This window comes from Doryrhamphus excisus, chromosome 12, assembly GCF_030265055.1.
Source record: "Doryrhamphus excisus isolate RoL2022-K1 chromosome 12, RoL_Dexc_1.0, whole genome shotgun sequence".
Lineage (NCBI taxonomy): Eukaryota > Metazoa > Chordata > Actinopteri > Syngnathiformes > Syngnathidae > Doryrhamphus > Doryrhamphus excisus.
Genome location: NC_080477.1, coordinates 6,940,893 through 6,966,523, shown reverse-complemented (window position 1 = coordinate 6,966,523; position 25,631 = coordinate 6,940,893). Strand labels below are relative to the sequence as shown.

The 25,631-nt window shown below is 39.4% G+C and overlaps 3 protein-coding genes across 4 annotated transcripts in view; 1 reads left to right on the top strand and 2 right to left on the bottom strand.

Annotated features, from left to right (window-relative positions):
• The window catches only part of galns (galactosamine (N-acetyl)-6-sulfatase), a 33,014-nt gene extending 18,619 nt beyond the window's left edge, over positions 1 to 14,395 (bottom strand). The window contains exons 1-10 of the mRNA XM_058088351.1: positions 14,232 to 14,395; positions 13,920 to 14,043; positions 13,722 to 13,796; positions 13,479 to 13,581; positions 10,848 to 10,991; positions 9,585 to 9,651; positions 7,800 to 7,927; positions 7,576 to 7,715; positions 7,399 to 7,502; positions 26 to 168 (exon numbers count right to left, since the gene is read on the bottom strand). Of these exons, the coding sequence (XP_057944334.1) occupies positions 26 to 168; positions 7,399 to 7,502; positions 7,576 to 7,715; positions 7,800 to 7,927; positions 9,585 to 9,651; positions 10,848 to 10,991; positions 13,479 to 13,581; positions 13,722 to 13,796; positions 13,920 to 14,043; positions 14,232 to 14,339 (1,136 nt within the window). The 5' untranslated portion in view covers positions 14,340 to 14,395. The remainder of the gene's footprint in view (positions 1 to 25; positions 169 to 7,398; positions 7,503 to 7,575; positions 7,716 to 7,799; positions 7,928 to 9,584; positions 9,652 to 10,847; positions 10,992 to 13,478; positions 13,582 to 13,721; positions 13,797 to 13,919; positions 14,044 to 14,231) is intronic.
• Positions 14,396 to 14,627: 232 nt separating this feature from the next.
• trappc2l (trafficking protein particle complex subunit 2L) lies at positions 14,628 to 16,163 on the top strand. Of its 2 annotated transcripts, none has more exons than XM_058088355.1 (5): positions 14,628 to 14,779; positions 15,038 to 15,210; positions 15,658 to 15,745; positions 15,824 to 15,903; positions 15,997 to 16,163. In XM_058088355.1, exons 1-5 carry the CDS (start codon positions 14,747 to 14,749, stop codon positions 16,031 to 16,033), a joined length of 411 nt encoding a protein of 136 aa, XP_057944338.1. In that variant the 5' UTR covers positions 14,628 to 14,746; the 3' UTR covers positions 16,034 to 16,163. The 2 variants fall into 2 exon arrangements, with proteins under 2 accessions (XP_057944338.1, XP_057944337.1); XM_058088354.1 differs by having other exon boundaries at positions 15,982 to 16,139.
• A 6-nt stretch (positions 16,164 to 16,169) lies between these two features.
• On the bottom strand, positions 16,170 to 23,060 carry pabpn1l (PABPN1 like, cytoplasmic). The gene is made up of 6 exons (XM_058088352.1): positions 22,893 to 23,060; positions 18,776 to 18,911; positions 18,309 to 18,376; positions 17,823 to 17,929; positions 17,651 to 17,738; positions 16,170 to 16,796 (listed from the first exon to the last, which is right to left on the bottom strand). The coding sequence occupies exons 1-6, from the start codon at positions 22,962 to 22,964 to the stop codon at positions 16,470 to 16,472; spliced, it is 798 nt and encodes a 265-aa protein (XP_057944335.1). The 5' UTR covers positions 22,965 to 23,060; the 3' UTR covers positions 16,170 to 16,469.
• Positions 23,061 to 25,631: the final 2,571 nt, after the last annotated feature.

The window sequence follows — 25,631 nt, the reverse complement described above, 5'->3', positions numbered from 1 at the left end:
CTCTCTTTGTGGATTTGATATTCACCTGTTCTGCAGTGTTTGAGAGCTGTTCAGGAAGACTGCTGTCAAGTCCAGTCCGTCCAGGACTCGATCATCAGGCAGACTGATGCCAGCCAGTGCTAAACTGGTGGTGTACAGGTCCATTACACTGCCCAGTTGGAAACTCACCTGTAAAAGCAAAAATGGAAAACATTAATAACACAAGCTTAAAGTTATTGGACTAAAGCAGTGATGGTCAATTACTTTCTATTCTAGATGTATTTCCTTCGATTTACAAAACGGTCTGCTTTAATGTATTGCACTCATGCGCCCAACCAACTCCAAAGCGCTCCTGAGAACTTCCGGACTACTGCCGAACATTTATACAGTATAAAAAACAGACTCTACAAGAACAAAGTTAATTATATATATATATTTAACTGGGGTTAACTTCCTTTTAGGGCGGCACGGCGGTCGAGTGGTTAGCGCGCAGACCTCACAGCTAGGAGACCAGGGTTCAATTCCACCCTCGGCCATCTCTGTGTGGAGTTTGCATGTTCTCCCCGTGCATGCGTGGGTTTTCTCCGGGTACTCCGGTTTCCTCCCACATTCCAAAAACATGCTAGGTTAATTGGCGACTCCAAATTGTCCATAGGTATGAATGTGAGTGTGAATGGTTGTTTGTCTATATGTGCCCTGTGATTGGCTGGCGACCAGTCCAGGGTGTACCCCGCCGGGATAGGCTCCAGCACCCCCGCAACCCTTGTGAGGAAAAAGCGGTAGAAAATGAATGAATGAATGAATGAACTTCCTTCCTTTTTTGTGACAAAAACAATGGTAACAATTGAGATGCACGGGGCACATATGCGCTGCAAATGACCTCCAGAACATTAATTTGTTCTTACATGGTAATATTAACAGTGCTAACTTGCTTTTATACTTTTATAAACTCAAATCAAATCAATCAAAATTAATATACAAATGCTAATATGAGTAGAAACGCGTAAGTTTTTCACTATTATCTATAGTCTATCTATCTAACATTTGACCAGCTCAGTGATCTAACTGCTTGTTTTTGCCACCAGTGGCGAACTCTTTTGGTATCCAAATCAAGAATGGACTATCCCACACTTGAGAATTACCAAAACGGTTCTCTTTTATGCTGGATTTTTATCATAAAAGTGAACATGTATAGTTGTGATAGTGTCCATGTGTGTACACAGGGAGAAGAGGTGCATTTCTTCAGAGTACCTAATCTCTGCTTGCAGGTTTTTGTATAAAATGCATCCCTTTCTAAATGAGTTTTTTTTTTTTTTTTGGAGGGAAAGAAGGCAAAAGGATAGAGTGAAGAAAAGGAAGTAGGGAGAGGACACGGCCCGGGCAAGGAAGCTTCTGGAGTCGGAGCGAGCTGCTGTTTTATCTCCCTCTCCCAGTCTGAGAAAAAAAAAAAAAGCTTTATTTTATTTATAAACTTTGAACTATTTTCAGATAAAATGCCATTTTTCCGCTGTCATCCTTGATCTTCCGTTCCATTCTCTCCTGAGCGAGCCTTGGAGGGAGACGGCACGCTCACAATCAGATAGCGCTATCAGGGCTCTGCAGCTGCACGGCCATGTGCTGCTGTGCTGTGCTGTGCTATCCACACACACACACAGAAATTAATTCACTTTTCTCCCAAGCCACACAACTAGTGGGTGCAACGCATTCCATGATCCACGTCCTGACACTTTCACATACAGATTTAGTCCTTAACTTCCTTTTTTTTCTTTTATTGTTGCATCTACACACTTGCATGAACACACACACACCAGGTGAGTAAAAAGGAAACAAGAAGAACCCAAACTGACATTTAGCTTGTAATAACTTGCATGACCAAACAGTAAAAGTTTCTGCCAGAGGATTTATCTCGCTCTTATTACCTTCCTTTATTGGCTCGGACTCTTTTGCATTCAGAACTGAACTCCATCCTTTCTTTGAGCCTTTTGTTCTTCTCTTTTTGTCTCCTCTGACTCATCATTCTATGTTAATGTCACTTTTTCTTTGCTCCTTTCCCTTTTCTCTGTGCGACCATGTTGGTTATCTGAGGAGGGCTCTCTGTCTGTCTGTCTGCAGCCTGATAAGTGCTACAAAAAGGCATTGTGATGCTCTGCAACACGATGGGCCTGACACCCCACCCCACCTTTGTTCCTACAGCCATGCACCCTCTCTCATCCCACGGGAATTGAGAGGAATGTTGAATATGCACCTTCCTTCCAACTAGGCCTTCTGTAAAACAGCTATGTGTATGCTTCGGGCCACATAAATTAAACAAATCTAATAAAAACAAAATTTCACAAAATCTGATCCAATAAAGAAACTATTGAATTTGAGATTTGCAGCTACAAGTGATGCTCCAAACAGACTGTCGCCATCATTATTGTGATCATTATAGTACTATTACTGTCATATATACACGTTACGTATTCTGTCATCCTTTTCTAAATCAATTCTGGGCGACATATCTATTTTCATTCATTCATTCATTTTCTACCGCTTTTTCCTCACGAGGGTTGCGGGGGTGCTGGAGCCTATCCCAGCTGTCTTCGGGCGAGAGGCGGGGTTCACACTGGACTGGTTGCCAGCCAATCACAGGGCACATATAGACAAACAACCATTCACACTCACATTCATACCGATGGACAATTTGGAGTCGCCAATTAACCTAGCATGTTTTTGGAATGTGGGAGGAAACCGGAGTACCCGGAGAAAACCCACGCATGCACGGGGAGAACATGTAAACTCCACACAGAGATGGCCGAGGGTGGAATTGAACCCCGGTCTCCTAGCTGTGAGGTCTGCGCGCTAACCACTGGACCGCCGTGCCGCCCCATATCTATTTTATAAATTTAAAAATGTTTGTTGCAGATGAATATTTTCCCATTTGTTTTCCTACACACAACAACAGGGCTAGCACCACAAAAACAATCACGTTTGGTGGAGGAATACATCCAGTATGGGGGTGGGCAAGAGATCTGCAGAGATAATGGCAACATCAAAAAGTATCAAAAAATTCACACTGCCCATTACCTTCCAAATCACAAGAGAAAGCAAATTATTCAGCAGGATAGCACTCCTTCTCCCACGTCAGCCTCCACATCAAAGTTCCTGATAGTGAAAAATGTCAAGATGTTACAGGATTGCCTGGCCCAGACACCAGACATGAACATTATTGGGCATGTTTTTGGTTAGATGAAGGAGGAGGCTTGGAAGATGAAACCCAAGCATTGTGATGAAGTCTGTCAGTCATACAAGACTAATTATTATGATTAATTATGGCACATTGACTTTATAGTCTGATGTTTTTGTAGCTTTCAAAGGAAAATCTCAGTGACCTCTCTGTCATAATGGCATAATAACTCAATGAATGGTACAACTTTATTTTGCTGTAATAAGCATAAGCTAGAACAGTGGTTCCCAAAGGGGGGTATGTGTACCACCAGGGGTACGTCAATTGCCAAAGGGGGTACTGTTACGCTCCTGGAGGGTCTGGTACATGACAGGTACGTGAATAAAAATGAAAAACAATTGGCGCGGGCGGCATGGCGGTCGAGTGGTTAGCGCACAGACCTCACAGCTAGGAGACCAGGGTTCAATTCCACCCTCGGCCATCTCTGTGTGGAGTTTGCATGTTCTCCCCGTGCATGCGTGGGTTTTCTCCGGGTACTCCGGTTTCCTCCCACCTTCCAAAAACATGCTAGGTTAATTAGCGACTCCAAATTGTCCATAGGTATGAATGTGAGTGTGAATGGTTGTTTGTATATATGTGCCCTGTGATTGGCTGGCGACCAGTCCAGGGTGTACCCCACCTCTTGCCCAAACACAGCTGGGATAAGCTCCAGCACCCCCCGCAACCCTCGTGAGGAAAAAGCGGTAGAAAATGAATGAATGAATGAACAATTAGCGCCTAAAACTCAAAATTACGAGTGAGCCTGAATGCATAACAGTGTGAGGGGACAGGAGACAGAGCGGCAAGTTTTTCATGCCCTGTGTGCATCATAAGTAATAAGTATAAATAAATAAGTTTGAATGACTACTTTGTGTATTAAGAGTGTTTCATCTAGAATATTTAATTTATATTGGTGTTCCAATTAATCTGCGCGTGGTAATTTACCCGAAAATGAAACGTTATTGTTGGTTGTATGTATTTTTGTATTTCAGATATAGTAGTTCTTTTAGAGCTGGAACATCATGGACACATTCCAATAATTTAATGGACACTTTATACTCAACAAGCACAATCAAAACTAGCAAACTACTGTCAGTGCTTTTTTCTAAAATGGTGCATTCGTGTGCATCACATAACTCCTTGGACACAAGTTGCCGCTGCATTCAGCATCACTTGTAAATCACAGCAAACACATCCATACATGCAGCTCAAAGTGTGTGATATTTACAAAACCAACCACTTGTTGCTCATACGACAATAAGACAATGCTACAAAACAGACAACAAACCATTGGACAGATGCTGCTTTACCACGATTGTTAAACTCTCCCCTTCAATTTGCTATGTAATGAATATGCAGACTTGAAACTACAGCCATTCTGAGCTCAAATTGAGTCTATTCAAACGAAATTGAAGGATAATAACTTATCTATTTACCACTGCTCATGTCAAACTTTATCCTTACCATGCAAAATATACATGTTTCAACCGGAATTACTATGAAATGAATGAACCATTGAATTACGTATGTTCAATATTTCAAGTTAATTAACATAATAAGGTTCTTTAAGTGTGCAGGAAATACAGGGCTCGACAATAACAATGGCCCGGGGCAAGTTAAAACAAAATTCGGGCAAGTAAATCCTATCAGTGATATTCCCGTCGGGCAAGTGCACTTTGGCATTCCATACTGCCAAGAGTTTTTTTAAAAGCGGTTCTTGTTGGGTGTTGGTAAAACACGGACTGCGTAATAACGGTGGTAATTTGCAAACCAATTCTTGCAAATCTTGAAATGGACCAATCAGAATCGTTTATTTAGACCTGTTCTTGTTCGCGATCAACCAATCAGCGATCGTTTGACTAGGAAAACATCTATCATGGCGTCCCTGCCAACATGGTCTAATTCTTCAACAACTTGTGAAGGAAAACAGCAAAAAGTGATGAACCAGTGCCTCCTAAACAAGTATTTTATTAGCGGCAGCAAATCAAATGATGGCACAGGTGAGTGAATCACATTGCTGTGACAATTTGAAGTGGTCACAATGAAACACCACCCATTAGATCCAATACCAAGTGCTGATTTTGCACAAGCTACAAAATCTAGCGCTTCCATTTCTCTGTGTATTTTTCTCATCTTTGCTTCACAAATTATTGTTTGATCCATTGAGCATTTTTTTCTGGATTAAAAACACTTTACTAGTACACAAATGTGTCTATTCAATAATGTTTCATTGTGGTGCACAACTTATAAATATCACTGCTTACTAAGACTACGATGTGTAAGGTAGTATGGCATGCCATGTTAACATACATCACAATTTTTCAGACATTCCTCCAAATACAAAGCGTCAGTATTATTATCTGATGAATTATCAGCATATATTGATGCTAAATATATTAAACACTGATAAATGATAATTAATTTAATATCAGCCTGGGCTGATACAATTGACACTATTGCAATGATATCATTATAGCAGTCTTTTCATTTTACATGGGGCAAGTAGTTCTCACCTTAAGGATTCCCCATGGGCAAGTGATTTTTGTTTTTAATGTAGAGGCCTGAAATATAACGGTGACAACAAAAATAGCTCACAAGAGTGTAATTTTTTGGTAGTACAGTACTCATGTACTGTAAGGACTGATTTTGGTTATCATAAAAAAAAACATGGAAGTTGCTTGATATCCGCATATTCAACCCTTATGAGCTATTTTTGTTATCATCATCATATTTTGTCCAAACAAATGTCCCTTTTGTTGTACCAGGCATTATGATGGACTAATAAACTGAAGAAAAATAAAAATTTTTGCATGACTCTACACTTCTGATGAGAATATCATACAACTTAATGTAAAAAAAATGTGACCTACCCTCCTTTAATAAGCATTTTGGCTTCCCAGAATGGCAGTTTTGAGCGGAAAACACAGCATTGGAGACAATACAGTATGTTGCAATCTTTCCCCTTTTCTCCTCGCACTCGGCCCAAAAAGACTTTCATCAAACTGCAGATTGAAACAAGTGTGCACAATAAAGATGATGTCTGCTCTGGCCTTCCTGCCAAGCAACAAAGAGGGAAAAATCCAGAATACAATAGCTCCAACAATGCAGCTTAGTCATCACAACCATTAGAGACCTTCAGGGGGGATCTATAGATCATGTGAATGATATTTTGCAGATAAAACAACCCACCATTTTAGTAGTCACACACAAAATGAGTCTCCATGCATATTCATGTTGTGTACACTCGTATGAACAGACACAGTAGACAATTGTGATGACAAGGGCCCCGCGAACACAACAATGTCCCTGGCAGTGAAGCTTCTTCAGTGTTCATCTTCCCTTTCTCTTTTCCACCTCTTTTACATCTTCTTCCTTGCACCCCCTACCACCCCTCCCCACCCACCTTCCCGTTCCTTTATCCTCAGCGCCTGGCATATTCAGATACTGAAGTCCTCATTACGGCTCAATCCAACCTCAGCAAACACACAAACAGATTAGCCGCTTAAGACGCTCCCAATCCCCCTCTCCCTCGCTACTCCGCAGCGCTATCAGGCCCCAGCACAACCCTGTGAGATGAGCCAGGGGCAAGGCTTACTGCAGACTGCAGCCTCCGCTCGCTCCGCCACCAAATCCCTCCGCATCACAGCCCCATGTCACAGCTGCCCCTAATACAATTAAAAGTCATTTGCAGAACGCACGGGCTTAAAGGATCACGGTGTAGGTGGGGGGTTAAATTGGGTAGTGGGACATAGGAGAGAGTCAGCCATAAGAAGAAAGTGTTTTCCCAAATTTGAGTTGTAATCGTTCGCATCTTTCCTGCTGACTGAGTTCAATCACTCGACAGAAGTTGAACATATTGTTGATATGAACTGCTTGCAGCACCCAATGGCTGTGATGCAAAGTGGTTGTAACGCACAAAAGAAACAAAAGGAAACAAGCAACTCAATACCGAGGATTAGTAAATCAATTATTCATTCACTCAAACTGATTTACAGGACTGCACACTGCCTGCAGCTTTGTATTTACATTTGTGGTACCTGTTGATAGATGGAACATTGGGAAGCAACAAAAATGAAAAAAGCACCAAGCAGCTTTGATGGGATAGGATCGCAAAATTATGAGAAACCATTTTTAACATTAATATTAAGAAAACACCATAAACAACAGCTTTGCATCCCTTAATCATGTGTTTGTTTGTTTTTTTTCATCCTCACCGTGCCTGCTGCGATGTTTCCAGGCCACCAGGCAATGGCAGGCTCTCTCATGCCCCCTTCATAGGTGGTCTCCTTCCCACAGAGGAACGGCCCGTTGCTGCCACCTGGAAAAAACACACAAGTCAGCGACTACAAAAAATCCAGTTTTAAAAACGACTTGTTTCTAACTGTGCTTACTCTCATTTGGGCCCGACATTAGAGCAGCTCCGTTGTCAGAGGTAAAGAAAACAAAGGTGCTGTTTTCAATACCCAGACTCCTCAGCTGTGACAGGATCTGACCAACACTGTCGTCCAGTTCCATCACTGCATCACCATACCTACATAACACAAACCAGTGAACTCTCTTCAGGACCGGAAGATCCTATTTTCTATCGTCTACCATGAACGATAAGGGAACACACCGGCCTCGCTGGCTCTTCCCGAGGAAGCGTCTGGAAGCATAGACTGGAGCATGAGTGGCGTCGGCGGCCCAGTACAGGAAAAAGGGCTGTTGGGCTACAGTCTGCCGGACAATGAAGTCAAGACCTTCCTGGTGAAGATAGAAATGTGAGCGACAACACCATCAGAGCAGAATCTTACGTGAGTGGTTGAGAAGCTCCCACTCAGCTTCCAAACTTTCCTGCTTGCTTTAACATTTTCAATAAGAGTGACTTGAAATTTATACGATTCAGCTTCAAAACCATCCACATGGGCCTCAAACATTCATTCATTCATTCATTTTCTACCGCTTATCCTCACGAGGGTCGCCGGGGTGCTGGAGCCTATCCCAGCTGTCTCCGGGCGAGAGGCGGGGTACACCCTGGACTGGTCGCCAGCCAATCACAGGGCACATATAGACAAACAACCATTCACACTCACATTCATACCTATGGACAATTTGGAGTCGCCAATTAACCTAGCATGTTTTTGGATGCACGTTTTTTGCATGTGCATGTTTTTTTATATCACTTAAATTAGACTTTGTGTTTTAAAATGTTGCATTCAAAGACATTTGAAATCATGTTTTGAATTTCTTGGAATTTTCAAGCCGACTTAAACGTACATTAAATGTGTGTTAATTGTACTTCCACGATAAGATGTACAAGGTGAGCAGTTATTTAGATCCCACGTACATGCATCATAAAGATGTTGTGATGTTCGGAGTGTCCATGAACGTATCTCGCTGTTGTCTAGGTACCATGAGGAAGCGGCGCTCCAATGACAATGGACTAGAGACATGTTTATCAGTTGGACACACATACAATGTGTTGGATGTGCTCAGGTCAGAATAATGTTATAAAATGTCTGCCGTCATAACAGACAGGAGTAGCATGCCATGACGCATGTGTTAATTACGCTACACAATTTTATGTAACTAATGATATAAATTAGTTATTGCTGTTAATGCATATCGTCCTAATTAAATCTACAGGTTCTTGCCACAAATTCATCGGCTATGATACTTTTCTTTAACAGTGGTACAAGTATGCTGTGTATTTTACCTATGTTATGAGTTATTTATAAATTATTACCGACTTAGGGTCAATGAGATGTTTTCTGGAGAAGAAAAATGTAAATACGAAATGTTTTGACCAAAAATCAGCAACTTTGCAGGTTTGTAGATGCTGAAAATAATTGGCATTTGAATAAAAAATATTCTATTTTGTGGAAAAATACTGTATAACTTTTTGTACAATTGCCGCACAATATTCAAAAACATAAAAAATAATTGGCATTTGAATAAAAAATATTGTATTTTTGTGGAAAAATACTGTATAACTTTTTGTACAATTGCCGCATGATATTAAAAAAACATAAAAAATAATTGGCATTTGAATAAAAAATATTCTATTTTTGTGGAAAAATACTGTATAACTTTTTGTACAATTGCCCCACAATATTCATAACATAAAGTTGATCAAGTCCAAATGAGTCCTTGTCAGCAACACTGAATAAATAACATAAATTTTGGATTGTGTACAGTGTTGTAGTTTACAATATATGTAAGAAGAATTAGAAACGAGTGTGATGGACCATCATATGCAGTTGGACAATAATTAGAAACAATGGTCATGGTATAAGGCCAACACCAGGTGTACAATCAAGACCAAATTTGATATATAATAGATAATATCTCACACCAAAATAAAGCATAAATTATACCTTAAAAAAGGTTTCATAAGAATGCTGTGTACCCCACAACTTACCTGCAAGTAAATCTGTGTGAGGTTGGACTCTCCAGTCTTTCTGTCGATCTTAAACTCCTCATAGTATCTACAAAAAAAGTTTACATTATATCACAACTCCACAAAATAAATAAATTTTAATAAAATAATTGAAAATTAAAATTAAAATTAAAATTAAAATTAAAATTAAAATTAAAATTAAAATTAAAATTAAAATTAAAATTAAAATTAAAATTAAAATTAAAATTAAAATTAAAATTAAAATTAAAATTAAAATTAAAATTAAAATTAAAATTAAAATTAAAATTAAAATTAAAATTAAAATTAGGACTTGTAGTTGAATTTAAAAACTTATTTTAATTTTAATTTTAATTTTGGACTTGTAGGTGAATTTAAAAACTTTTCATTTCAAATTAAAATTAAAATTAAAATTAAAATGTTGGACTTGTAGTTGAATTTAAAAACTTTTAATTTTACTTTTAATTTTAATGTATTTTAATTTTTATGTAATTTATTTGTAATGTATTTTTAATTTATTTAAATAAAAATAAAAATAAAAATAAAAATAAAAATAAAAATAAAAATAAAAATAAAAATAAAAATAAAAATAAAAATAAAAATAAAAATAAAAATAAAAATAAAAATAAAAATAAAAATAAAAATAAAAATAAAAATAAAAATAAAAATAAAAATAAAAATAAAAATAAAAATAAAAAATTGCAAGTTTTTAAATTCAACTACAAGCCCAACATCAAAGTGAGCAAACTAATGTATGGTATTATAGTGAGATAATGGAAGTTTCCCAGGTGCAAACTGTGAGGGAATTTGCCATATTTGGGAAGTCTCCACAGAGCCAAACAAGAGGGACTGCTATGAGGTGTTACTGAGGCGTGGCGCGGCAAGCAGAAAGGCAGTTACAGCCATTTCTCTTCCTCACGCTTCACTTCCTCCAGGTGTCCTTGTACGCAGTAAACGCAACCTGCCGTCTCTGGAGGGTGAGAGTGTGTTTTAGTGTGCTTATTTGAATGAGCGTTCATAAGAGTGTTTCTATCCACAGCACAGGTAAACTGTGCTGATTAAACTCTTGGCTAAGCGAAACACACAGCTGGCTGCCACTCGCGGCGACCCTGAACACACATATGGCTGTTTTAGGGGGAAACAAATGGGCGTAAAATGGAATACACAGGTGCAGCTGGTAGAGAAGAGGAAGAGAAGATACCCGCCTCATCCGTTGAGGCTGCAATGGCAAATGTCACGCATTTGGGTGTGAGAGTGGGATTCTACCTGCCGACCATTTCCGAGTTGTTATACACAGGGATGTTAGGTCGCCCGCTGTTGTTGTTGGGTCCAAAATGGCAGTTCGGTGCACCAAACCATTCGTCGAATCCGTTCTTCAGGGGAAGGTACTGTGCTCTGTGACCCAGATGCCTGTGGTGAAATAAAGTGCTCTCACACACTGCGGTGTCAACGTGGCTGACTGAGCATGTGCATTTCCACTTAGTCACATATGCTGCACACATTTCCACATCACATTGATTTTAAGGCACACATCTGATTCTATTCACTTGAGTAAATTGTGAACCTTCACCTGCTGACATGTTATTTTGGACATTGAACGGCGATATTTCGACTGCAACTGTAGCGGTTTATCTTACAAATTCTTAGCTGTTACATCCATCTATCTATTTTTTATAGCGCTCGTCCTCATTGGGGTCACTGGTGAAATGGAGCCCAACTCAGGTGACTTTGGGTGACGGGCAGGGTACATCCTGGACTGGTCGCCAGTCAGTCAGAGGGCACATTTTGACAAATATCAGTGCTTTCCCATATATTCATTTATGGCACTGCGCCACAAATAACTTTGGACCGCCACAAATTAAATTTTGCAAGTTCACCCTCATTTACAAACACATCATTATGGGACGTTACAACTCAGTACAGTAGATAGCATTGTAACGCTGTTTCTTAAAGGGGTCATTTTTCATCCTTTTTGTATTGCGTTGTGGACTCCTATAGAGCAGCGACACGCAATAACCTACACAGAAAACTTTCTAGATCTTCCAGAATCTGCACCTATTCCAACTGTATTTCCTAGGCTTTCCACAACGGTCTGTTTAAATGTATTCCACCTTAGGCCCGCCTTCGAGCCCGCCCACTGTGCTGTGATTGGTCACTTTCCCAAAAGCTCATGAGGACTTCCGGACTACTAAAACCATAATACAACATTCTAACAACATTTATATGTCAGAAAAGTGGCACAAGCATAATAGGTCCCCTTTAACAAACATTATACATTATATGTACATTATTAAACAGATATTATAACATCACGCATTATAAACCATCTGTTCATTATAGCAAGATATTAGATGTACAATGACAATCAGCACACACTTACAGTACATGGAGCCCCGGAGACTCCATGTATGTTTCTTTGCGTGTTACAAGGTGATTGTCTACAAACTGCAAGAAATGCGTGAGTCAATAACTTCATGTTAAATAAGGTTTAAAAACACGAGACAATGTTGCACATTTCTTATGAAGCAAACACCAAAAAGGACTGTTTTACTTGTCCACAGAGTCTACGTTTTTGAAAAACTACACTCTGACCAGAGTTACGATCCATGGCCAATTATACACATATTTACCTTTGGACAAATGCAAGCAATTAGCTAGGGCCACCAAACGTTTAATAATGATTATTATTATTTTTTCTTTAATTTAAAGTATACTACCGTTTTAGTCTTCTTTCATAAGCTGAAAACTGCATCACAATGTGTAATCTATTATGATCATTTTGACCACTTTCCCCGTCCTTCTCACGCAATGGTCTAATCCAATCCAATCCACTTTATTTATATAGCACATTTTATAAAGAGTTTCCAAAGTGCTGCACAGACTACTAATATAAAAAAATAAAATAAAATACAATAAATAAAGGTACAAATTGAATTTAATCCAAGACTAAAAGATCAAATAAGAAATAAAATAGTAAAATAAATATTAAAATATTAAAAACAAGAAGCAAAGCAATAAAAGGCGCTACAGGTGCATCAAGGCAAAAACAAGCAGACTGAGAAACAGCTTCTTCCCAAGAGCCATTACCACCCTGAACTCAGACATACAACGTGCCCGGTCATTAGCGTGATGCAAATGTGCAATATTTTCCATCACTGCCTCTGTTACTACCTCAATCATATTTATTTATTTAACAACCTAATACAATACACTCATATGTGACTTTACTCATCTGTATACACCAGTCATTATTTACACTAAGACCCATTTATCATTGCACTAAAATTAATATATCTTTAATATATATCTGCTCCTGTGCAATATTATGTGTACATTTTGGTTATCTTGTATATATCTTGTTAAATTGTCTTTTTTTTTTTTACTTTACTTTTTGTATACTTTTTTTGAACTTGACTACTGCACTGAAAGGAGAAGCTCTCCAATCTTGTTGTACATCTTGTATAATGACAATAAAGGCCATTCAATTCCATTCCAAAAGTATAAAAAATAAAAGCAATTAAAATAAAAAGAAAGAACTAAAGGACACAGGACCATACGACTCACTCCGAGTTAAAAGCCAGAGAATAAAAGTGGGTTTTAGAATGACCATACGACTCACTCAGAGTTAAAAGCCAGAGAATAAAAGTGGGTTTTAATACATTCTAACATGTCCCCGCACATGTTTGGGTGTTCCTGAGTTCCGTGAGTTGAGTGCTACCACCGTTCTTCACCATGAGTCTTCGTCTGATAGATGCGCAGTGTTGTTTTTGCACCAACCATACAACGTTTTGGAATTATCAATGATAACGCTGGTGCAATAACAACAAAGCACATAATAAAAAAACAAACACCATTTCCATAGTGATGCATGAAAATCACAAATCAAAAGGCACTCACCATTTTCCAACTATCTTGTTGACATATCCTTTCTTTTTCAGCATCTGAGGTAACAGAATCTCATCCCTGGATATCCCTCCCACGATCTCCTGCGGTGTGTATGCTGCAAAAGTGGTCAGCGTTTAGTCGATATGACTGCTGTGCAAGCTTTAAATTAGCAGACTTGGAGACGAGAGAAACGACTTGAAGTAATTTGCAGATGCTTTTTTTTGGCAGCAGTGAATATTTCTGTGAGTTCTGTACCGTTTCTGGCATGGCCATTCGTGGTGTAGAAGCCATTTCGGACAGGCAGCCTCCCAGTGAGAAGTGCAGCTCTGGCTGTGTGGAACAATAGAAAATTGTTTACATTTATACATTTGGACTTCAGATGTTTGGCTGATTCATCCAGAAGAACATTAGGTTTCGTAATAAATTAACATTAAATGTCTGTTGGCTCCTCACATGGTGAACACAGTGGGTTGGCAGTGTAGAAGTTTGGAAGCAGCATGCCCTCTGCAGCCATGGCATCCAGGTTGGGGGTCTCTCTGGAGGGCTGCCCAAAGACCCCCAGATCCCCCCAACCCATCTGATGCCAGAAGGAGAGAATAATTAATTAAATGCACAGTTTCAGAACACAAACAAGTACAAGAACATTCATTAGTGATTGGAATTAAAGACAGAAGAGAACATAATAGAAAGCTTTCATTCACTTCCTTGTAGCTGAAACAGAACCAAACTCCACATTCGGACGCAAGAAGAACAACGAAGACTTACGTCATCCATAAGCATTATGATAATGTTTGGGGGAGCATTTACTGCTATATTTTCCGTCCAAGAAATACATGTTATGACAAACAAGAAAATTAAAGTTGGAGCAGACATCACACAGCACAAACTGTCAGGAAGTGCGTTTCTTCACGCGCCTTTTCTGCGCAGGATTTGCGCATACTCGGCTGAGTCATCGATGTTTATTTTTTAAATGTAGATGTAAAAGTAGTAAACTCATAACACATAACCTTTATCGTTTAAGTATAAATTAAAAAAAGCTTTATTTTACGATCGGTTGGCATGAAGATTACATCAACTTCCGGGTGTAGTTTGTTTACCATTACTTTAATATTTGTAAAAAAAAAAACATGACTGGCGTAATCGCGAATCCAAACATTATATCCCTGTCCTAAAGGCGTTAGGCTTATAGCATTTGAGCGCTATTTCTACCCTTTACATGAAGTAAGTGAACGCCTCATTGTCACGTGATCACTGTGGCAACACTCAGGAAGAAAACTAAAATGGCGGTGTGCATAGCAGTAATAGCAAAAGAGGTAATATTAACGATTCTTCTTCAAAAAGACAGTTATTCTTAGCCGTTGGCGTGTTTTACACAATCGCTTACATTATATAAACAAGCGTCTCTTATAAATAATTACGAGAACATTGAGAATGTAAAAAAAAATGCCCTGTAGTTGTGTTGGACAGCCATTGAAATTAGCTTGTAGACAGTTCATATGTTTCGAGTGGATACAATAGGGATGGGTTCGTGATTGTGTCTTTGTATTCTGATTTTGTTTATGTTTTCTCAGAACTACCCGCTGTATATCCGCAGCGTTTCCACACAGAATGAGCTCAAATTTCACTACACAGTGCACACCTCCCTGGATGTGATGGAGGAGAAGATCTCCGCTGTAGGGAAGGCATTGGGGGACCAGAGAGAGCTCTACTTGGGTCTTCTCTATCCTACTGAAGATTATAAAGTGTATCCTACTCTTTTTTTCCACTTGAGATTGACCTCTCCATAACCACCCCGGACATGTGTTTATGTCCAATACTAGTAAACATTTTGCATATAATTGCCCAAATGTTGGGTCTTATTTCTAAAGACAATAACCGTCCACCTGCATAATGCAATATCAAATGTAAGAGCTGTATTACAAATTCCACAATTGCAAAGATAATTAACATATTTGATTGGTATTAATGTAGAAAGAAATGACCTTGTCATGTTGCTAAATCTACAAATATATTACAACTTGCCCCCTGGGATGCACCAATGCAAACTGCCAAGCAAAACCAACTGATTAAAATTAGTAAATTCATAATTTTTCCGTACAGCTTTCATATTAGATGTTATTTGTGTAGGTGTACCTAATACAGCAGGCAGCATTCTTCACAAAGGAGCGTTAATCCTTAACTCGTTTACTAGTTATGGGTATGTGACGAACTCCAAGGTCAAATTTGTCATTGTTGTGGACTCTTCAAACACCTCATTACGGGACAATGAAATAAGAAGTGTAAGTTGAATAACTTCTGAACGTGTCATTGTCCACATTCATTCATTTGCGGTGACATTTTTCATTATGTTTCTGCAGATGTTCCGAAAATTGCACAACTCCTTCACCGATGTAATGTGCAACCCATTCCACACTCCAGGGAACACTATTCAGTCCAAGTGAGTTGATGCTCAGGAAATGTGTACATTGAGTAATATTTTGTTGTAAAATGGCAGTATCGACTGGTAGTAATTAAGCTTTTCTTCCTCTAGGGCATTCAATGAAATAGTCTCCGGAATGATGGCTTAAAGTGGATGATGCCCTCTCTGGCGTCTATGTACATTACTCTTAAATTGTCATTGTATTGCTTTGTAAATTCATGTGTAAATAAATTCTGTGTTGCTGCACATGACTGTACATGCAAAATTTTAGTACAAATGAAGCATCGGATCAATATTTTTATTTGTTCACATAAAGCAAATGATGTATAAGTTAAACAGGGAGAGGATTTATACATAGCAAGCAGAAAAAACATTTTTATCAGTTTGTTAAAATGATACAGGCTACAGCTGCATAACTACAAGAATGTTTCCCTGTCATGCATTTACACAACACAAGCTTAAAATCATCTATCTGGAGGACTGATGCAGACAAACCAATCACACGAGTAATGCTCGGAAACATTTGCTCTTTAAAATCAGTTCATTCACCCACTGGGTAAACAAGCAGCAGGGGGAGGGGCTCATTAGCGCTGCTGGGCGTAGTGCTGTCCACTTGTTCCTGCCCCAAGCTCCTCTGAAGGTGGGGTGATGAGGAGAAGACAAGGGTAGCGTTTGGACTGTTCATGGTAATCCATGTGGCCCCACTGTCTCTTGCCCACTGGAGGGCCTCCGTAGTAAGGGTGGGGGTTTTGGTGTTGTGGTCTCGAGGATTGGTAGCGGAACCTGCCTCGGGAGCCGTGCTGCCCTCTGGGGGGTTGGAAGCCCCGGCCTCTGCCTCTTGAGTGGCCACCTCTGTGCCCTCCCCGGTCTGTGGTGCTAATGCCCGGCATGTTGGTCCTTTTGGGCAACACCTGAAATGTACAAATCATTTGTAATAATCAGATACAGGGGGAACATGTATCAGTCATAACCATACTGTACACACAATGATGTGCACAAGTCCTAGTAGTCGTTGGGATTCACATCCATTTTGACAAAGTGAAACAATTAGTAATAGGACGGGTAGTTAGTGTCACTCGAAAATTGAACACATTTGCACAGTACAGTCCATACCAAAGTGACAAAACTTGCAGCATCGCATCTATAGAAATATAATCTGCATTGTCAAGTGTATTATGAGACAGATCAATTTTACCACAAAAGCTTAGCGGTCCAGAGGCTTGTAAAAAAAAAAAAAAAAACGAGTGTCTGCCATTGCCAGGGAAAATGCAAATCAACTTAAATATTTGTGGCCCCACCTCATTCTGTTAGCACTCGCCTCAGTGCTAATGTTAATGCCGTACCATATGAAATTGTGACAAATTTAACATTCTGCAGCTCATTAAATAAAAACATACAACAGGCTTAACATGTACAAAATGGACGTTTGTCTCCATTATATCCACAAATGCTAAAATAATTTTTGAAAAAAAAAGGACATTAGCATTGAACATTGTTGTGGCACCTCATTATCCACGGGGGAAATTCCAGCTTACACAACAAAGAGTCAAACTAATCGAAACTATCATAATGGCACCAGTGCAGATGTAAATGGCAGAAACCAGTCCGAAAAACAATGGTGCCTCATTTTACATAAAATTTGATGTGGATTTTATTTTATATTGGTGAATATGTTACTTAATTATATTATCAGAAGGTAACACAACAAAACATGTGACTGTGTCAGACATTTTCCTTTGAAAGGAATAGTGAAGGCGTTTCTGACCTTGAGGACTCTTCCTCTAAACCAGGTCTCATGAAGGGCAATGGCACTCTGCACGGAGTCACGATGTGAGAACTCAATGTAAGCAAAGCTGAAAAAAAAAAAAAGATGATGAGCCAGGAATACTGCATATCAGACCAATAAGTCCAGACACAATGTCAAATGTTAAACTGACCCTTTAGGGTGACCGGAAAACCTGTCGCAGAGGATGGTGACACGGTTGACGGGTCCACAGCCATGAAAATGGATCTCCAGCTCATCTGCAGTGGCTCCATAGTCCACCTGGCATGTGACAGTATCACGATGAAAAGGTTTATATATAAAAAAAAAAAAAAACTTTTTTTTTCCCGTATTAAAAACATCTGGCTGTTTAGCGAATACCAAAGCACTAAGTGGCACAATTTTGTATTTTAGTCAACTCATGTAAAAGTGAAATCATGTGTGTTGTGGTTATTTTTCAGTCACCACTTTTGTATAAGATTTACAAAATGTGGTTCATGTAAAATATAACGTATTTATGTAAACATCTGTCAATTCAAATCATTGCAACACTGGTCTTGAGGCGGTCTTGAGAGACCCAAGACTTTTGCATGTGAATCAAAGTCCCTGTACAATGTCCTTAGTGTGAATGTAAATGTTAAATATAAATATTACATCTTACATTTCCTACATAGACAGATCTGTTGTCTGCATCTATCCTCTCCTCGGGTGTCATGTTGTAGAACGGCCCTGCGACAGAAACACAAATGGTTGACATTGCCCAAAATTGTTACACAGGGGTCAGTCCAGGTCAAACGAACCATGACTTGAACCAACATCTGTATTTCAAACATCGAAGGGAAAAGATCACAATGGGTCTCTCTATTATGAGAAGTCAAGGGAAGACAGAAGGTTGAGTGAGTAAGGTGGAAGCAGAGAAGCAGAAAATAGCATCAGCCAACAAAAAGGGAGCCTTCTGAGTCGTCTCATTGGGCAGCGATGAGGCACACGAGTCCCAGGTGTGAGCCACATGGTGACATGGAAAGTTCACCTGGCTCCACGCTGCAGTGCCAAACACCTGCCCCAAAAGAACACGTTCAACCTTGCACAGTGTATTTACCGCTACCGTACGTCAAATCCTAATCTCACCAGGCCGGGGGCTGCTGGTCAGGAGCTGCATCTCTTCAGCATCACACCGGTCCTCCTCTTCCTCCTCCTCTTTCAGTCTTTCAGTTTCTTCTTCCATCTCCAACTCTTGAACTCTGGCTTTGATGGCTGCCAGCTCCTGTTATACACAAACTTCTATTAACACAACAGTGGAACAGTACAGTTCAAGGACCGGGAATTCACACAACCACAACCTACCGATACACCATGTGTTCAAATTCAATGCAAGGCCTGTCAATTTTGAAGAGTTTTACATGGCACTGTCAGGGTGTATCACAAATTGATCTGAAAGCAAGATGACCCCTTCCCCTTTATCAGTGCAATAATGAAGATTTTGAACAAAAGTGTATACATTTTGGCACCTTTGTTTTACTGATTTGAATACCTTTAACATAATATTTGTTTGGTAAGCTCACTGACCCTACATACCTCACTTGCATACACAAGTGAAGCCAATCATGAGAATTTAAGGTGGCCAGTTGCAAGTTGCATCTGGTCTGAAGAATAGCAACATGGTAGCCTCAAAACAACTGTTAAATAGCCTGAGAGCAAAGATTGTTCAACATCATTTAGGCAAAGGATACAAAAAGCTAGCTCGGAGATTTCAACTGTCAGTTTCCACTCTTAGGAACATAGTGAGGAAATGGAAGACCACAGGCACAGTGCTAGTTAAGGGCCGGAGTGGCGTGCCAAGGAAAATCTCATAAGCAGAGGCGAAGGATGATCAAACTCAACCCACCTCCAAAGACCTACAACATGATCTTGGTGCAGATGGTGTCACTGTGCATCGTTCAACTATTCAGTACACTTTGCACAAGGAGATGCTGTATGGGAGAGTAATGCAGAAGAAGCCTTTTCTGCACACATGGCACAAACATGTGATGTTTGGATAATTTTAGACAAGCCAGCTTTATTTTGGAATAAGTTGCTAAGTACTGCTGAAATTAACAGAGTTATTTGGACTTAAGTGGCGGTATGCATTCCAAGACAAACACTTGCTACCCTACCCACAGTAACATTTGGTGGTGATTCCATCATGATGTGGGGCTGTGTGGCCAGTGCAGGTACTGGCGATCTTATTCAAGTTTAAAGGTTGCATGGATTCCAGTCATTCTTGCCAACAGTGCAGAATCAGTGACAGAGTTGAAGTTGTGCCGGGGCTTCCCAACAACCGGCGATTTATAAAAGAAATTATTGAAAATTATCAGGGGTGCCCAAACATTTTAATACCACTGTAAGCAACTAGCGGGAGGGGCAATGACATTGCTTGTACAATAATGTCCATGTTGGGCACTCAAGCATGTTCAGTCAAATGCCCGTTCATGATATACACTACCAGTCAAAAAGGACATTTTGTCATTCAATAGTACGGGTGTCACAAGACCTCACGAGATTAAAAGGGGCACTAGGTCTAGGATAATAAATTAATCACAAATTCAAATGAACTAAATTATCCCAGCTTCAATATAATGTGCATGTGAAAAAGGATAAAGTACTTTCATGGAAGTTGATAACAGATCATTAGTTCAGTTCAGGGACAAGCAACCATTCAAGATGCAACAAAGACCATTATTAAAAAAATTTTTAAAAGCCGAAATGAAGGCAACAACAAAAACTCAAGCCGACACCACTAGTCACTCACAATGGCGTTCATGCCACGAACGGCGCAAACAAGTAGCTTTTCCACACAACATAGCGGCTTCAAACACGGCGAGTGGAAATTGTGAAAGGTGTGTGCATCCTACTACATAGTTTTATCCAACCAGCCACGCCAGAAACTGCTGGGATTTCATTGTTGGCGCACAGCGGCACAGACGACAACGAAGCGCAACATTAAAACTGATACATCACGCTGTTCTAATTGTTGTTTAGCCACATTTACTGTCAGTTTTTTTTACATTTCCTTGTCTTGCCACTTTTTCAAACACCCACTTTTTTTGTCCTCCACGTGGGGGATGTAGGCACATTGGTGACATCAGAAATTCTTCGAAACGTGAAAAAAAAAAAAAAAAATTTGAATTATCCAAACAATCATTGCAGCCCAGGGCTGCGTGATATATCAATATTTTTGTCAAGCATGATAGAAAAAAACAAGCATACGGTTCATATTGATATGGTGGATTTCGTGCGGAGGTCTCATGTTTCAAGATGGTGCCGCCCAAGTACAAGCTAGTTAAGGTAGCGCTGTCTGCTGCGGCTTTTTTAGTGTTTAATTGTGCTTTATTTATTATTTTTTTGCTATAGTGACCCCTTAAGCAAGTGTGCCGCTATGGATGTTCATCTTGTTACGTTTGTAGTTTGACGTTTTCTCCATTGATTACGCTTGGGCTCAGCTGTTAGCTTTGACCACGAGGAGCAATCGTAGCTCCTCAGGGAAATATGGAGGAGAGGCTGCATATTGGGAGAGAACAGCAAACAAGACGGTATAAAGGTTGCTGGATAAAGACGGTATCAACCATGTTTACCATCGGTCATCGTGGGGAACGTGAAATGGAAGCGCTCACTGCGCTAACCCGGCTGCAGAGAGACTACTGTGAGAGTGATATAATTGCACAGTATATTTATATTTTTTCTATATTTATTTAAAGATAATGCACTTTTATTTCAGCAGCTACTGTTCTATCAGATTGCTTATATTTTAATAAAACTTATTGCATATTTGGCTTTGACTTTTGTCTAAAAAATATGGGGCTATATTGTATATCGATACTAAATATCGGGATAAGAGTTTTGGTCCATATTGCTGTGTCATTGTGCAGTGGAGTTCGCAAGGTAATTGCTGATCTAACCGGTGGTCATTTATACAACTATACTCTAAATTGCACCACAACTTGATCTATAACCATGTCAAATGATGAGTCCAATCCTAAATGTATTTTGCAAGATTTTATCATTTTGCTGACAGCTAGGAGACCTGGGTTTGATTCCCTGCTCGGGCAGCTCTGTGTGGAATTTGCATGTTCTCCACGCATGTGGGTTTTCTCCGGGTACTCCGGTTTCCTCCCACATTCCAAAAACATGCATGTTGTTAATTGTTAATTGGCGACTCCAAATTGTCCATAGGTATGAATGAGAGTGTGAATGGTTGTTTGTCTAAAGCCAAACAATATTGTTGGTCATGCTCTGGAATAAAAGTTCAGCAATACTTTGGTTGGATTATTTTAAATGCTTTGAAGAACTATTTTCATAACATATTTAATTCCGCAAATTCATTTTTGTAATAAAAGCTTTTGGAATTAATTGTAATTAATCAATTAATTAATTGGCAAGACTTTTTATTGGAACGGAAGCCAAAAAATGTGGATTGGGACATCCGTTGGTGGAAGGATTGCAGAAAAATATCAGACTTCTAAAAGTTGACACAAAAGGAAATGGAGCTACTGTATCGAGTTCACAAGAAATCGTGACCCTTTGCGCCACAAACTTTGGAAATTAGGAAAATTGTATTTGTTCATATTTTAACTGAATGTTAAGGACATCCTGTAAAATACAGTGAAGAAAGTAGTGATTCACTTGCTTTTGATCCGGGGTGTATTTTACATTTTAAAACGATATACTTAACAGTATATTGAAGTCAATGAAGCCTAGTCATATGCAGGTAGTGTGTATATGTGAAGGTGTGCGATGAAGATACAAATCCACTTATACACACCGGAATGCCCAGTAGGGGTATATTACACCTTTCAAAACATGACACGTTTACAGGAATACATCTAATTTTTGTCATGTGAAGGCATCCTCCAAGTAAAGAGGATGAAAGACTGAAATAATGACGACTTCAAGCAGATGGCCCAGCCCATTTCACAGCCTTTCATTTCACCCAGCCAGTATACAGCTGTGATGAAAACTGAACAAAACGCAACCTTTCTAATCATGTCATCATATCAAAACTCCATTCTAATATCATATATGAATGACCAGAGAACGGAAATGTTACGTTAATGTTAGCAACACGGTGTAAAGCCGGTATGTATTCGGCATAGCGGTGCATGCTGGTTTGTGGCTCCGTGGCGCCGTTCCTCCTCAACGGCCGATGTACGTCCCTTCCAGCCGCCACAACAGCGTGTTTTTCCCCTGTTAAGACGATGTGCTCACTCACCGGGTCCTCGGCGAGATGCTCTCCAATGGACTGGCCCTGCATAAAGGCGTATTCCATATGACTGTCCGCCATGCTCACTGCTTAAACATGGCATCTGCTGAGAAGCCTCGCCGCAGCCCTGCTAGCACGCCAAGCAAATGTGTCACCCCGGAAGTAGAAGATGTGACGCGCGTGAGGTCACGTTAGGCTTAATGAGCGTCACCTGGAAGCGCGACACGTGACGCGTTGTGTTGATTGACCGGGTCGTCGTGGCGGTTTCATATCTCTAGCTAGTAAGCTAACTTTAGCACCAATATCTAAATTATACTTTGTTTACAAAGCAGAGCTCTAGCTTTGTTTTGTGATAGTTTGCCATCAAATGAATGAATAATGTCTGAATTGAACAGTTATAAAAATACTAAAAGATAATACAAATATTATTTGACCTCATGTTGATCTATTCTATTGCTACCGGTTTCTGTTTGACAAACCTAGTTTTAAAATTAACCATGAAACGCCATTGAAAAGAGATAAAGTTGACATACTGAATGTTTGAAAAAGGTGTCACACTAAACTTAATGAATATTACAAGATAAATCTTGTTACATTACAGCTTTACCACTATATTTGTTTTTAATTTCATGGATATCCAGGACCCCATTGCTTAAAATTGAAATACAAGATTATGCAGCGCCATTTGTTGCCGCTTTCTGTATAATATTACATCAGTTTTTAACCATTGAAAGTTATTTAGTACAGCCAGTGCTGTATCACAAGGCAATTGATGGTAGGTGAGGTGGAAGATTTTTTTTCTTGTCCAGGATTAAAAATAAATTGGGATTTAAGGATTAAGATGATGCAAAAACACCTCAAGGCGCCCTCTGTCATAGCAGCACATTGACCAATACATTAATAGACTGGTGACATTGTGGGAGGATTTCTTATCCTTGTATAACCGTTTCTCCCTTTTAGTTTACAAGACAGACAAGTACATTCTAAATATTTATGGTTTCATAAATGTGACCACCGGATGCAAAGTGTCTCTTAAACTACCGAATTTGGAGACCGGGAATAATTATGCTTTCCCACTTTTCTGAACAATAAATATTTTAACAATATTGTATTCTCAGATGTAGCGTCGTTCGGAATTGTAAACAAATGTGGCTTTGCTAGCAAGTAAACAGCTGAGCAGAGCTTGGGGAACGGCAGTGCACTTCTCTGCTTACAGACATGCCCATATAAGGAAATCCGCCCCTCTGTGACATCACAAAGGGGCAGTTTTACAACACCTTTTGAAACCGAGCGTTTTCAGCCATCTCAAACTTCTTTCAGGGCTCATCTCAAAATGCTCAAACCTCATTATCTGAAACTTTGGTATCGTTTAAGACGAGAATACTACATTCTAACTACATCTATTGCTCAGAAAGGTGAAAAAATCGTAATTTAACCCTACTCTTGTGTTAGGGTCGGCACCGACCCGTTTTGCATTTTAATGCATAAAAAGAATCACATAACATTTGTTTATTGCATCAAGGCTTTTTTGACTTCATTAGGAAACTCTATTTCAACAAAATAAAACCAAAAAAAATAATTTTTACTACATTTTAAATGGTCTGGTTGAAATTATGACCATTGTATTGTTAGGGTCGGTTTCGACCCGGTTATAATAATATAAAGCAATATTTTGAGCCAAAACTGAAATCATGAGTGTACAATTAGCCAACACAATGACAACCAGCTCCTCTTCTCATCATGTAAGCTTCAGGGGATTCTCATTTTGACCGCTTTTCCAGTATACCAGCAGAAAAACAAGGTCCAGACATGTGAGGGGAATTCACTCATTTGACTGATGGCTGATTTCACATTTACAATTTGGATCATGGAAAGAATGGCAAGAAGTACAGTGAACCAAGATCTGGACCTGTTCTGCTTTTTCATTTCAGTTTATACTAAAGTTCTGTTGCTGAAAACAATAGCTTTTTTTTTTACCTCTTCTTGACATTAATATATATGGGTCAAAATTCACCCCAACACCATAGATCAGGGGTCTCAAACTCAATTTACCTGGGGGCCACTGGAGCTAGGGTCTGGGCAAGGCTTGGCCCGCAGGACACTAGTTTGCTAACACAAAAGGAAGGTTAACTCCTTTAACTAATTTGGAGATGGCGTCACCATTTATTGAGAACCTACAATGTTCCCGACAGGACATGGGGGGAAAAAATAGAAAAAAGAGCATTCCCTAATCATATGTGCTCATTTAGCAGAAAACCGAGAACCGGACTCGACAACGTAAGTTGATAACCGCCATCAAAGTGCCGTAGAATTCTGTTTGGCGAATTTAGATTTTGTTGAATTGCATCTTGACCACAAAGCCTGGCTTGGTTGAGCCAATTTCACCATAATTAACTACTCTGCTAGCTGCTATTTACTGTTTTTATTCTTTTTGCTTACCTTTCTGGTTGCCAAGTAGCTATTATCTGACTTATAGGTATTTTTATTTTCTGTTTTTAGTTTGTCGTGGTGCTTCATTGACTATTGACTTTTTTATTGTCATGTTTTAATCTCACAAGATCTTGTGGCAACTCTTGTTATATTTACAATAGTTCAGATAGAGCTTCTTCGAGTTCACGGTTCATTTGATTTTTCTTGGATGATGGTTACCTGTGTGTTTTGATGCATTCCGGTTTTTTTTGCCTCTCATGGTGATATGTTTACTTTTGCTGTACTTCCTAGCCTTTAATGTTATTTTGGTACTTACTG